This window comes from Phalacrocorax aristotelis, chromosome 16 (assembly GCF_949628215.1).
Source record: "Phalacrocorax aristotelis chromosome 16, bGulAri2.1, whole genome shotgun sequence".
Classification (NCBI taxonomy): Eukaryota; Metazoa; Chordata; class Aves; order Suliformes; family Phalacrocoracidae; genus Phalacrocorax; species Phalacrocorax aristotelis.
This window is the reverse complement of record NC_134291.1, coordinates 14,064,828-14,079,671: the sequence shown is the minus strand read 5'-3', so window position 1 is coordinate 14,079,671 and position 14,844 is coordinate 14,064,828. Positions and strand designations below refer to the sequence as shown.

Sequence of the window (14,844 nt, the reverse complement as noted above, 5' to 3'; positions counted from 1 at the left end):
AAAACCAAACCAAAAAACAGAAGGAAATCACACTTAAGAGCAAGAAATACAACCCATTTTCTGCTGACTTTACCCCCAGCTTTTCCAGAGCACTGCTGGGAAAGATGGGAAAGACAGCTCAGCCTGTCCCTAGAACAAACCCACCAGACCTTCATTCACCAAAACCATACGCTTTGACCCAGTGAGTGACAATATTTGATGGGGATAAGTTGTAGAACCCTGTGGCAAGGTCACAACTCCAGTCACCGCTGCCAACACACTGTTGGAACAATCCACAGTGGGAGAGTTAAAACGGGACTGACGAAAGACTGTTCAGGCACGCTTCTTTCTTTTAGCACAGAGATTAAACAGCTAAAGGCCACAGCTTTTCACACCTCTGTCTGCTGAGTATCTCTCAGATTTTTGGTGCCCATCCTGGAATATCTTAAAGAACCTTTTTTCAGGCATGGGCTCTCAGCAACTGCTACCTACCAACCCCTGCCCCTTAAGGAACAACACACTTATACCCGCAAACACAGACACCATCGTTAGTCATTTTTTGGAAAGCTATAGTCAAAGGTCCAAGACCCAATTCCCTCTTATTATTCTTCTTGCCGTCACTCTCTCGTTTCTCTTATACAGAAGACACTACTAACACCCTGGCTTTCCATATTCATGGTGAGAAGGAAGGAAACGACCCTTGAAAATCACTATCAATCTCTGCATGAGGTAAAAACAGAGAGGCATTTTCCTTTTGCAATGCACCCTGACCATTTGTTACTACAGCCTAAAGCTGATTTTTTTCCACGAAACAAATGGGAACAGCACTTCCTTCCAACAGCCATCCTGCACCGCCACACGCATGGGCTCATTCACACGTCACCTTCACAACCAGAAACAGCAGGCTTGGGGCAGAGCTGTGCTGCAGTCTGCTGGAAGCTGACAGTGCTGTACCAGTCCTTTTCCGACTGGGGAACAGCGCAAGCCAGCTGCTGGACACAGATGTAATGACCTGTGATTATGCTTCATGGGCTGCTGGAAGAAGAAAACCTTTCTTCTGCAAGTTCTCGGCCAAGATCTCACTTAATGACCACATAAATAATTGTGCGCTTAAGACATCTTGCTGACCACGGGCCTTTGCCTGGTACCAGGGAAGGCCAGGAAGGGTAAGTAGAACTGGTCATGGAATATTCGGGAATTCTGTTCGTTCCAGTTTATTCAAACCCTAAACAGCAACATTTTGCAATGTTTGCAGCTACAACCTTATCGTTCAGTCTGTTCACCTTCAGTGCCGCGTCCTCATCAAGCTTCTAAAAATAAAATTCATAAAAACATAAAAAACACTGATTTCCACCAGGTGACCCCACCCTCTTCCTCTTTTCTCCTCACTCTCCCACAGCTGCCACCCAAATGCTGGCAGCCAGCTGACACATTTAAGAGCGGAAAGATGGAATTACACTGAAATATGAAGGCTGTTGAACATTTCACAAGACACTTTTGAAATGGTTACGACTGATAACAGGAGAACATTACAACAGATAAAGGAAGGAAATTAAACCAATCATAAGGGTGGGTATCCTAAAATTTATCCAGAACCTCTTACTAATTTATCTTAACTCAGTAGGCTGGAACCAGGTTGGAGCACAGAAAGAAGGCAATGTTCCGATAGCCTGAAACGCCACAATCCCCAGAGACAGGTGTGTGCTACCTGAAGCGCCATGTGATAGCAGCGATGATCGTCTCCATGGCATATCCCACACCCACTGCTTTCCTGTCCTTCGCCTCCTGTCTGCTTTTTGGCCCTCACCCCACAAACATTCAGACAAACAAACAGTATTTCTGGAGCCAGGTGGGGCAGCTAATAAGCAACTGTCTGAGACCAGAGGCCCACAAGAGCACACACAAGCAGAACAAGCAGAGAGAATCAGGACATAAGGGTATAAGACAGGAGTCTTCAGCCTGCTCCACTAGATTGCAATGCCTTAGCAAACATCCCCCATGTGGGCTCCAATTCTGCAGTGCTGCCTCGGCCAAAAGCACATCCAGAGCAAAACAGACTGAAAGATTCTTGTAGCACCACCACAGTCCTCAGCAGCCCATGATAAAATGCATCATCCCACCCCAACTCATCACCTCCTGCCCAGTTTACTCCACACCTGGTGAGAGCTGGTGTGTCAGTTTGGCCATTCCAGAGAAAAAAAAGGGAGGAAAAACTGGGAAAGCTATACCTTTCCCCATGAGGCAGCCACACCTCCCTGTGCAAATGGATGCAATGTTCTCATTGCAATGAAATGGCTCAGCGGACAGTGAATGCTCAGGCAGAGCTAGGTGTATAAGACCAGAGTGTATAGGATATATAGTCTACAGAGGTATATAGTATATAAAGGCAAAGTGTATAAGGCCACAGCCTTGCTGAAGGAGGAGAGGGCATGCAGGATAGCCCATGTAATACACTACAAGACAGCCTAGGGGTTTTTGATACTGGACAGGAAAGGACGTGGCCTGAAGAGTTAATGGAGAGCAATAAAAAACTACTGCTCCACTGAATTTGGAAGATAGCTGGTTTATAGCTCTTGATGGGAAAAACTAGCAAATGCCAGAAGGCTGACATTGCCAACAGAGCCTAGGAGGGCAGCGCAGCCTTGATTCAAGAGCAAAGCCTCCATCTCATCTGCACAGCCAAGCAGCTGCCAAGCTGAGGGCAGCATCTCAGCCAAGCCCTCATGGAAACAGGTTTTTCACAACACCAGCTAGCCAGAAGATTCTGGTAGAGCTCTCCATCCCAGAAAGGAGGTAAAGGGAAAAAGCAGCAGCAATCAGAACCCAATTTGAAAGCCTCTAGATCAAGAGCACATCCTTTTGCAATTATGCACTTGCTGCTCTATCAGTAGCTTTCAAGGGGGAGAAAGCTCATGCCTCTAGTGCCCTAGCTCTCGTGTCACTAGCACAAATGTGAAACACCCAAGATTATGCAACAGTGCTTCTGAACCACGGGGTTTTCCAGCACAGCACACGTGCCCATATTGCCTCTAATATGATGCCTTTTGTCAGAGGGCCAGCCAGAGCTCTCCTAAAGTCCCCAGTATTAGTTCATTTCACAGGAAACCCTAGACCTTCCCTACACACCAGAATGTGTGACCTTACCCCGCTCCAGGGCTCCCCATCGCTCACAGCTGAGGGAGGGTTACCCTCTGGTGGAGGCTGGGAAGACTCAGGCTCCAGCGAACGCATGGTCCCATCCTCTGATACCTGCGACTTCTCCGTGAGCTTGTCAATTCCTGTGTTCAAAGAAGAAAAAGCTCAAACACAAGTAAATTAAATATGCTTAAAAGCGGGGGTTCTTCTCTGCCCCACCATGCACAGACTCCTGTGCATCTGCGGACACCTGAAACGCTCTCCTTTCAACAGGAGAAGCAAGATCTAGCCTTGATTTCACCACCCCAAAGGAATTCACCTCTAGCAAAACGCTCCCCGATGTAAGAGGAACAGAGGTTCATGTGCATATGGTTCAACTGAGGCAAAAGGTCAAGATTAGGACACATGGGCTTGTGGACACTCAGGAGGAGAGAGACTCAAGACAGTTTACTTTGACTTGTTTGTGATCAGCTTGGGCAAACGGATCTGAAACTCATACTGAAAGGCAAGAAGCCATTCACAGATGTAAACTCTTAATCTTTCCCACGCCCAGTTAAAGGGTGAGTCCACACTGAATTGCACAGAGAAAACAAACGTCTCTCCTGTTACAAAGATAAACTAAAGCCAACCTGGAGTAGCCACCAAACTTGTCTTCAGTGTCCCTGGTTCAGCAGGGGCAGCAGGACGTGACCCTTCCATGGAGACCCCATCCTGTGAGTTGGTGCGAGAAATAGGCTCAGGAGTTTTCTTCTTGCGCTGCAGACCTTTCTGGATGGACTGTGAGTCCGTGGGTAAGTTGGCCAGCTGGTGAAATACATTCCGCTTGCGGATAACAGCATAGACCAAATTTGAGTTCCCTGGGAATCACAGCAATGAAACGAGCTGAGAAGTAAGACTCAGAGCTCTGCCAATACAGCATGGCTCACTGGATACACAAAGCATGATTGTGGAGACCCCGCAAGATCAGAGAACCATGCTTCCACCCACAAAGGCAATGGCACAAGGAAGAAAGAGCAGAGCTCAATATCCTCTTATCCATTACAAAGCAGTAGAGGAAATTCAGCGAAATCCTTCCAAGGCTGGAAGGCTGACAAGAAATGGCTTAGAAACTGGCATTCAAACAGCCGAGAAGAAAAAGGACAATTTAAATGACGTATTAGCACCTATTTTGGAAGAAAAGGTTGTTAGCCAAGATTCAACATTTCTCCATCTTCAAAAGAGTTCACAAAGCAAATCAGGGGCACTCCATTTGAGGAGAAAGATTTGAAATAGCAAAGCCAGAAGGCAAGAATTCTTACTGTCTGCAAGGCAGCAGAGAACAGAATGAAACCATCCCCTAAAATGAAACACTAATCACAGCCACAAAGGCTGTTTTAGGATCTGGCAACCACCACTTGCAAGACTTCCATTAGGGAAGCAGAATGGCCACTCTTGATTTGCAGTTTTAAAGCAAAACATTAATTTTTGAGCAGGTTAAGGGATCTCACTCTATTATTTCCTCGAGGTAAAAGACTGTCATGCTTTTAAGCGGGAAAACACAAGGCATTTCCTGGAAAGGCAGCAAGTGCCAGAACTTTGTTTGGATGATTCTGTTTGCTCTTCAGCTCCTGTGACCTGCCAGAGCAGAACTGAGAGGCACTCAAACGTTTAATGAGATGGAACTGGTTTTGTCCCCTCACCTACATTGCTGAGCAATGCGAGCAGTTCCGCAGCAGCATCCAGCCAGGCACAACCTAAGCTTTAAGCACTCACTTTCCCTTCTTCCCCTCTACCTACCTCATCTTCCGGTCTGCAGGAGGCTGAGGTTATGCTGATAATTAGCTGCCATCTCATTTTGCTCTAATCCAATCTGTCTGGGTCAGGGCCCAGGCCCAACACTGATTACCTACTAACCCAACTCCTCAATCCTCAGCAACTCTCCATGTAGCTGGTTTCTGTATTTCTCCCCTTCTCATCTCTTTGGACTGTCTCTGAACTTCCATCTCACGTTCTCTTGCACTAAACTAGCACAAAGCCACTAAATAGAGCCGTCAGTCTCTTACCGTCAAACTGGTACTGAATGATGTTGTTGAAAACTTCCAGCAAGAAGAAAACAAGGTGGTGGTTCTGGACAGCGGAGAACAGGAACCAGGTGGTGGAAAAAGCCTCCAGGAGATGCAGTAACTTGTTAGCAGCCACCATGGAAAGAGACTTCAGGTATGGAGACACTGGGGAAGGCAAACAAATGAAAACACAAGAAGGAACCAAGGTGTATTTATGTGAATAAATACACCACTAAAAATGTTGCTCTTACCACCTTCCCACCCTGCACTTCTGAGAAAGCCTCATGGAATACCTGAGCGTAACACACGGTTCCACAGAAACATTTCCAAATACCAAAGAGGTGAAACAGGGATATTGCCTAGTAAAAGGAGGCATTTCTGCTTTAAGAGGGTTTTGTGTAGTTTTATACTAGTAACATCATCTCTGGCGTGCCTCCTGCAAAAGCTTACACAACTGGAGGCACCTGGGCACTCACTAAGCCCAAGGGAAGCCACTGCCACCGCGGAGAGGTGGCACTCCCTGCTGGAAAGGGACGGCACTGCCAGCCACCCTCACCAGGCCTTCTGGCCACCCCAGCAGGGCTCCAGGGGCTCTGCTGGCCCACCCTCTGCCCCATCCGACCGAGCCCAGGCAATAGCCCCACAGGCAGGTCTGATCTGCAGCTGACACCTCCAGCACAGGCTAGGAAGGATCAGTTTCCAGCAGCAGTCACTGGCACTGGGCAGTGTTAGGGGGCACAGGTAGGAGTTCAGGGAGAGCTGTCCCCTCTGTGTGTTGTGGTTTCACACCACACACAGCGCTTACCGTTCACCACAATGGTGAGCAGGCAGTCAAATAGAGGCTGCAGCCGCTGATGTCCACTGGTTATGATCTTGTGAAAGACCTACGGTAAGGAAGGAGTTCTTCAGCAAGGTAGTACCTTACTGAAAGCATCCTCTCAACCAAAACCAGGGCCACCCCCACACTAATCGCATCCTGACACCACTCCTTCCTAGGCAGGGCCCTGCACGCTCCACAATTACACAGGTGGGGAAGGCTGCTCTCACTGCAGACTTGCACTCCAGGAGTACAAGCTTTCATTTACAAGGAATCCTCTGGGGACAGGATTAGGGCTCCACAGCACTGCAAACAAACTGACTGCACAGGCAGCCCACATAGGCTTCCCACCAGGAAGCCAGAAACATCTTCACCTCTAATGGATTTTGACTCTGAAACCTAATAATAGCTGCTTGAAATGCCACAGAACTAATCATTTCGCATCTGATTTTAACGCAAACTTCTAATTCAAATGTTTGTCCTTTTTTTCTTAACTATACCCTCAGACACGGAAAGACTCAACTGCCTCGCAACCAGTTCAGACATTCCCAGTCTTCGCCTTCCCACCTCTAGCTGGCATGCCTGTAGAGAAGATCTGCAGTATAATGACAACAGAGATATGATCTGAACAACTCTGGTTACTTGGGACAGAGCCAGCAATGCAGTCAGATCTCCTGCCTTCCCCACCTGCAATCAAGTCTGGTAGAGGCCATGCACCCGTCCCACTCATGCCAGTCCCAGAGTCCTTTAGAAACCAGTGAAGCACCATCCGGGATCCCGTTTCTTTGGGATCACCTCATGCAGATGGAACTGCACCTCATGCATGCACAGCCTGCCAGACACATCACCTCAGATTACAGCGTGCAAAGATCCCACCAGTGCTTGGATGCATCCCACACACTTTCTAGCTACTCAGTGGGCTGGCAATCTAGGAAGGACGAGTATATTGAAGGAGGAAGGAGGACAATTATTTGTAGAGGTATGAAACAGGAGTTACGAGGGACAGAAAAGAACTGCTGGAGCTATACTCACTATGATGAGCAGATCTGCATGTGTCCCTGTGAAGACAGGGATGTCCATAGGCACTCGTACAGAATACGGCTTGTTCAGTCGAACCCCGAAGTTACGCTCCCCACTGAGAAGCAGGAGGATAAAAACTCCAATGTGCATCAAGCCCACTCGCGCTGCAGGGGAAAGGAAAGAAAAAAAACCACAACACAAAAACCCACATGTCACAGTGAGTCCAGTGGGCTCCTAAAGACAGAAGGGCAGTTAAGGAGAGAGGAGAAACACTATGGGACTGGAAGAAAAACCACAGAGACCAGACCAGCCTGATAAGGGACATCCCACACAGAGCTCCTTCCGTTGCCAGTACCAGTGTTCTTCCCAAGCACATACACAGGGCCAATGTCAAGTCTCAGACAGATCATGCTTTTCTTCATTACGTTCCTGATGTAAACCCATCACTGTAGTAGCAAAGATCTGATTACTTCTTTCCACTACTTGGTGATGGAGTTATGCCCAATTTACACCCAAGGCAAGAGCAGATTGCTCATTTCTCCCTCTTCATGGGATCAGGGACACAGTTTTTGACATAAGGACTCAAAATGAGTCAACATATGCTTAAGGATCTCCCTTCCCTGCGTTGTGGTATAGACCATGTCCTGCTTCTAGTCTGTTACAAACATTAACACCCAGCTAACCGAACCATTCTATTCTGTGCCTGCAAAAGGCCAGGAACACACACAAGATGCTATCGCGTTTCAGCGATAGGGAGGATGCATCTTAAGAACATTCCAGCTCAACTGCCAAGCACACGTCATCCCGAATACTGGAAATAACTTACACTGGTCTGCTCTGGCATCATTGAGAAAATACAAGATTGGGACAAGGATGTCCAGAACATCGCTGCTCTTCAGCACAAAGAAGAGGAATTTCTGGAAGAAAGGGGAGGATTTCAGACGATGGCAAGCATATTTGGTTTTCCGCACCATCCACAGGGCTCAGGCCAGGTAGCTTCAAGGTAATTAGCCTCTCAAGAACGTTAGAAAGGCTGGTGTATGCACAAGCTGTTCAACTCTAGCATTATTTGTAGAGTTATTGTAACACCTGCCCCTGCATTTACCTCAAGCACTGACCTTCAGGATCTGCAGCCTCTCTCAGAAGGTCTCCCTGGAGCCAGACCCCCCCCAGCCCACCCAGCAGGGAGCAATGCTGCTGACCAGAGTACCACAGAGTCGCTGCTAACTACCTGCCCACGGCTCTTCACCAGGGCTTGGTCCAGCCAGAGCCAAGCCAGGCTCTGGGCAATGGGCAAGGTGTGGCAAAGCTCAACAAAAAGCAGATCCACACCTTGTTGAAGTCACAGAGTTTCCAGAAGAGGACAAGGAGTTCCTGATGGAATTGGATCTTCTTGGCAGAGTTTGGCAGGTAGGTCTGGACCAGCGGGTTTGATAACAAGCGGGCCACTCCTTTCAAGATGAACTGGAAATCCTGCCAACAGACCAGGAAAGAGACTGTGGTGGCCCAGGGCTAATGCAATCAGCATGAAATCAGACAGGCAATAGTTCAGGATAGGAGCACGTTACCTCCTCTCGGTGTATTCTTGAGAGGTAATTCACAAACAGATTGTCTGGTCCAGGAGGCTGTGTTCAAAGACAAGGAGTGAAATGCTTACTGGCAACAAGGCTGATTCAGGAAGTCAAAGTATAACCACTGGCTCTGGGGACTAACACCTCTCGTTTCAGCATTCCTCTCTGAATGATCCAGTTCTAAATGCTAGGAGACAGAGCACCTCAGGAAACAGTAAAGTCAGAGGCTTTTCATCTACATGCTCCTGATTCAAGTCAGTGACCAAAACCTAGCAGTTTGGTCATCTACAGCTGTTTCGTGACCTACAGGAAAGAAGCAGGACTGGGCCAGAGAGAGCAGCCTGCATGGAGAGGAGTGTTGCTGGGCCCTACAGGTCAACATTCAACGCAAGCTGGTGTAAGAGAACCACAGGATGTTCAGAAGAGCAGAAAATACAGATCCCAGTGTCACTCACATCCACATCATCCATGGCTGTGCCAGTGGTTGTGCCATCCACGGTGGGACTTGAACTGGCGGAGCTGTCATAGTCCAAAGTGACGATCAGCACCTGGGCTGCCTCCTCCACCAGGGGCTCGCGGTAGTCAGAGAAAAGCAGGTGATTGTAAGGAATCCCATAACCCACTGGGTCGTAGGCACAGACGACATTCAGGAGTGAGGTGAAGAGTGGGAGCGCATGTCTGGGGAGAAGAAAACATTCTCAGAAATTTGAGGAAGCAAAAGGTGCTGCCCTGGGGAGGGACAGGTATCTCTCTCCCCAAGAGTTTGGGGTCATGACAAATCACTAGCATCTTCTCTAACTGACCGAGCAGCCCAGAGACAAGAGCTGACACTCCAGCTCCCAGCTGGTCTCCTGGACTACAGCTGAGGCAGCCTTTTTCACCTGAAAAGATTTCCAGAGGAATCCCATGCAGCAATGTGAAAAAGGGGACAAGACCTCAAAGCTCTCTAGACTCTGGAAAGACAAAACACTCTGCCTTCGGCCAGGGCTGTGCTCCTCCAGATTGAGCAACTCTAACCTGAGGAGCTGAAAGTCCCAAGGAGACAAAGTCACTAGAGGGCAGCAGTCACCCGCCACCAACACCACAAACCACCCGCTGCAGTGCCACACCACCATCCCCACCAGGGAACACGACCTGCTATTTCCCAGAGGGCAGAGATCAGTCCTGCATCAGGCTCCAGCGAGCACCATGCTCAGTCTCTCCTTTTGCTGCCAAGGAACAATTCTCACTAAGCAGAGATGAGATAATGGGGCGTACATGACAGGCAAAAAGAAAAAGGACTTCAGCCCCTAGATGTTGGAGGTAGCAAGTCCTGTGGTCCCCCATTATGAACACACTCCATAGAAGAGATTTGAAGGTGTTTCTCCCCCTGGCATCCAATCACCCACCCCTCACCCTCACCTGTTCTCTGTAGAGCAGAAGAACTGCACCCAGGGGTTGGCGTTGCTGCTGTCCGAGGAGGGAGGCAGATACATGGCCTCAGAGAAACAGGTCAGCAGCAGCTTAAGCAGCTCTGTCCTGAAAGAAGGGAAGAGGAAGCCAAGGTCTGGAGTCATTCACGAGCAGGGACTGGGCACAGGAGGCACAGTCACCTACCACAGTACCACAGAAGTCCCATCTAAAAAGTCCTCCCCACAGAGAGCTAAGCCCATTTCATCTCACAAGCAACACTGCTGTCACTGGTGCAAAGCTCAGCAGAATTGCGGCCTTATGTAAAAGAAATACAGTACAGAGCTCCTAGGCATTTTCGAAGTGGAAATGTTCTGCCAGTTCCTGTTGCAGACACTCGGGCTCCTGTATCATACTACGAAAAAAATATTCAAAAAGGATAGCTGGGTTTGGTTTTTTCCCTGTGTTGCCAGTCCTGTTAGCTCAGAAAGGAGCAAGGAGAAGGCCCCTTGGTAATCAGACACCCGAGGAGGCAAGGATAGCCCATCTCCCTCAGATCCCCCCCTCCTGAGCCCAGTTTCTTTCCACTCTGCCATTGCAGACCCCCTTACCTATTCAAGTCATGGATGTAGTTAGGCTGTGGAGAGTGAGCAAAGCCCACTCCTGCCTCCCAGATGTACTCACAGCTGTCGATGGAGTGGATATCTTCCGCTGTGTCCTGTGGGGAGAAATAAGAGGTGGGACCACAGAAAGGAAGAGGAAAGTTGACAGCGGTAGTGGTATCCAAGGCAGTTCAGTCACTCTTTTTAGCAACAGCAAAGACACCAGCAGAGAAGCATCCAAACACTTGGACTGTACATCCCAGCCCCACTCAGGCAGCACCCCGACAGAGTGCCTCTCATCTTCAACAGGTACTGAGCACCATGCAGAACGAGGCCCTTCCTCCAGCATCCTAAGGTGCAGTGCTAGCCACCTCCACTGGGAGGGGTCACCCAATGCCAAAGGATCCAAAATACACTCTGTTCTCTTTACTGGATGCATCACCACCACCATCTCCTCTCCTTTCCTCCAAATCTCATGAAACGCAGCCCAGGTCAGGGCTTTTCCTTTGCAGATCAAGAGCACCACACAGGGGTTCAGTCCTGCTTGACACCTCGACTCTATCTCAGAGCACGTCATGTTGAGTTTACCCACATAAGTGACTCGCAGTGGCTGCGCCCAAAGGCGGGAAAAGCAGCAAATTATCCCTCCTTTATAATAAAAGCAGATATGGCTGTGACTTGCTTTTCACAGGGTAAAGCAAGAAGGTGACTGCAAATACATTATTTCTCCTAGTGAGAGCCCTTCCAGTCCCTTGACCGCTGCTGGCATGACTCTCAGACTCTCGCTTTGCAACCTGAGGAGATGAACCGCAGCATCATCTTTGTCATGGTCAGTCAGGTTCGGGTCGAAGCAGCTTTGCAGAGACAAGCAGCCATTGAAAACCACCTGCTGACCCTCCAGAAATGACCAGGAGCAAGCAGCCAGATGAATACGTTTGTATCAAGTGCACTTGGCACACTTTGGCTGTCTCTTTTCAGGGGTTTAATTAAGCAAATTCTGCCACCTCTCCGCACTTGGGGAAAGCGGATCAGAGGACTGTTTCTAATAGCTCTGGATTCCCATGGCATTACCTCCCTCCCTTCCTCCTTCCCACAAGGGCACTGACCTCAGGACAGCAGGGCTTAAGGGCAACCAAGATGCACTTACCACCCCAGCCACGGCTTCCACAAAACCAGCATGTTGACAGCAGCTACTGCTGGCACAGAGGCAACTGCAGCTTCCTCCACAGTCTGGGCTTTCCCTGCCTTGCTATTCACTTCCGACAGAGAGGCCAGAGCTCACCTGCCATCAGGTTTCTCACTAGGCTGCTCAGAACAACTCTTGCTGAGAATGGAGTACCCAAGACCTCCCTCCACAACCAAATCTTGAACATCTCCTGACAGGCACAGGCTTCATGGAGAAAAATGCAATTACATCCACAAACCTTCTTCTACCACGTGTGACTAAGCAGGAACACTAGGAGGAGACTCAGAGTACGCAGAGATGCGATGAGCAAGGCCAAGGCCCACTTGGAATTAAACCTGGCAAGGCACGTCAAAGATAACAAGAAGGGCTTCTTTAAATACATCAGCAGTATGTATCAGCTGTATGATACCAAGTATGGGCCCACTGCTGAACAAGGAAGGGGCCCTGGTGACACAGGATGTAGAGAAGGCAGTTACTGAATGCCTTCTTTGCCTCGGTCTTTACTGCTAAGGTTGGCCCTCAGGCATCTCAGCCCCCAGAGGAGAGAGGAGAAATCTGGAGAAAGGAAGACTTAACATCAGTTGGGGAGGATTGGGTCAGAGTTCACCTATGCAAACCAGATCCTCACAAATACATGGGCCCTGATGGGGTGCACCCACGAGTGCTGAGGGAGCCGGCAGATGTTCTTGCTGAGACACTTTCCGTCGTCTTTGAAAGGTTGTGGAGGACAGGAGAGGTGCCCGAGGACTGGAGGACAGCAAATGTCACTCCAATCTTCAGAAAGGGCAAGAAGGAGGACCTGGGAAACTATAGGCCAGTCAGCCTCACCTCCATCCATGGAAAGGTGATGGAGCAGTTCATCCTGGAGGTCATCTCCAGGCATGTAGAGGACAAGAAGGATATCAGAAACAGTCAACATGGATTTAGCAAAGGAATAGCATGCTTGACCAACCTGATAGCCTTCTGTGATGGTGCGACTGGCTGGGTCAATGAAGGGAGAGCAGTGGATGTTGTCTATCTTGACTTCAGTAAGGCATTAGACACTGTCTCCCACAGAATCCTCACAGGCAAGCTAAGGCAGTGTGGGTTGGATGAGTGGACAGTGAGCGAGATACAGAACTGGCTCAACAACAGAACTCAGAGGGTTGTGATCAATGGAGCAGAGTCTGGATGGAGGCCTGTCACTAGCAAAGCTCTCCGGGGGTCTGTGCTGGGCCCAGCCCTGTTCAACATATTCATCAATGACCTGGATGATGGGATAGAGTGTAACCTCAGCAAGTTTGCTGCTGAGACCAAGCTGGGAGGAGCGGCTGATACACCAGAAGGCTGTGCTGCCATCCAACGAGACCGGGACAGGCCAGAGAGCTGGGCCCAGGGGAACCTGATGAGATTCAACAAGAGCAAGTGCAACGTCCTGCCCCTGGAGAGGAACAACCTCACGCACCAGCACAGGCTCGGGGCTGAACTACCGGAAAGTGGCTCTGCTGAGCAGGCCCCTGGGAGTGCCAGTGGGCAGCGAGGTGACCCTGAGCCAGCACCGTGCCCTTGTGCCCAAGAAGGCCAGCGGTGTCCTGGGGTGCATTAAAAGGAATGTGGCCAGCAGGGCGAGGGAGGCTACCCTCCCTCTCTACTCTGCCCTAGTGAGACCACATTTGGAGTGCTGTGTCCAGTTTTGGGCCCCCCAGTTTAAGAAGGATGTGGAACTGCTTGAGCAAGTCCACCAGAGACCTACCAAGGTGATCAGGGGGCCGGAGCATCTCCCTTCTGAGGAAAGGCTGAGAGACCTGGGTTTGTTCAGCCTGGAGAAGAGAAGACTGAGGGGGGTTTTCATCAATACCTATAAATATCTAAAGGGCGGGCGTCAGGATGATGGGACTGGGCTCTTTTCAGTGGTGCCCAGTGATAGGACAAGGGGCAACGGGCACAAGCTGGAACACAGGAAATTCCACCTCAATATGAGAAAACACACTTCTTCCCTGTGCGGGTGCCAGAGCAGGGGCACAGGCTGCCCAGAGAGGCTGTGGGGTCCCTTCCCTGGAGACATTCACACCCCGCCTGGATGCGGTCCTGTGCCTCTGCTCTGGGTGTGCCTGCTCAAGCAGGGGGTTGGACAAGATGATCTCCAGAGGTCCCTTCCAACCCCTGCCATGCTGTGATTCTGCGAGACAGCATGTTGCTAGCCATGATTATAGCAGTTGCCCAGGATTAAAAAAGTAGGTGCTGATGTCGTCAAAGAGCTCAGCCTTTGCAAGTGATAAATCACAGATATGCAGGCACTGTGCATGACCGAGAGATCCCCAATTTCTAGCCATAATTCCAGGGCTGACTTCAATAGGAAGGCAAACAGCAAGAGAGTATGGGGCTCCTTTGCCTATTCCCTTCCAGCTCTGATGCTTCCTCTTTACTGAGTTCTGCTTCAGCAACTAACTACTACCATCCATATCTCTGGGGCCTATGCTGTTCTGCCATGAGCACGAGGTGGTCGTACTCATCTCTGCTCTTAACCTCAGCCAGGCCCAAGAGCGCAAGTCAGACTAGATCCAGGGAGGGCAGACAGCGAGGCACAGACCACAGAGGCTGAGGGCAGCAGACACGCAGCTAACAGCATTCACAATCCCATCATCTAATTCAACTTGCCCAGAGCCCTGGAAAGCCAGGCTGGCTGCTGCCAAAGGAGAAGTCACAGGTGCAGTGGGGAGGGTGCTCTCCCAGGAAAAAATGTTGTCAGATCCACTTGTGCAACCCATCCCAAGTGACAGCACAAGACCAGTCCATCTCTTTCAGCCACACTCCTACTTACCCTTAGCACATACCAATGTGGCTTTGACCCAGCCTTGCCCCTTCATCCCCAGGTGACAGATTTTAACCCTGTTTCTACTACCCAAAAACCTCAAGCAAGCAATTTAGTACTCAAGCTTGTCAGGAAATTTTGCAGCCATCAAATACAGAGTGGTTTAGCATGTTCATTTTTAATATACTTCATAGCTATACCAAAAAGGAGGGCTGTCGTCTTTGGTTTATAGACTGGACCTACAAGAAACACCACAGAATCAGTGGTGGACAGAGAGAGGGAGATGCACCAGAATCTGTCCTTAGCACACCT

At 49.6% G+C, this 14,844-nt stretch overlaps 1 protein-coding gene across 2 annotated transcripts in view; it reads right to left on the bottom strand.

The window, feature by feature from the left end:
- HID1 (HID1 domain containing) overlaps positions 1-14,844 on the bottom strand; it is a 33,901-nt gene that overhangs the window by 3,713 nt on the left and 15,344 nt on the right. Inside the window, exons 5-16 of one of the 2 annotated variants that reach the window (XM_075111062.1) lie at positions 10,565-10,671; positions 9,966-10,082; positions 9,020-9,242; positions 8,562-8,618; positions 8,326-8,466; positions 7,820-7,910; positions 7,006-7,157; positions 5,962-6,040; positions 5,157-5,321; positions 3,744-3,971; positions 3,124-3,257; positions 1,242-1,289 (exon numbers count right to left, since the gene is read on the bottom strand). In XM_075111062.1, the coding sequence (XP_074967163.1) occupies positions 1,242-1,289; positions 3,124-3,257; positions 3,744-3,971; positions 5,157-5,321; positions 5,962-6,040; positions 7,006-7,157; positions 7,820-7,910; positions 8,326-8,466; positions 8,562-8,618; positions 9,020-9,242; positions 9,966-10,082; positions 10,565-10,671 (1,542 nt within the window). The remainder of the gene's footprint in view (positions 1-1,241; positions 1,290-3,123; positions 3,258-3,743; positions 3,972-5,156; positions 5,322-5,961; positions 6,041-7,005; positions 7,158-7,819; positions 7,911-8,325; positions 8,467-8,561; positions 8,619-9,019; positions 9,243-9,965; positions 10,083-10,564; positions 10,672-14,844) is intronic. The other variant, XM_075111061.1, reaches the window with a different exon arrangement.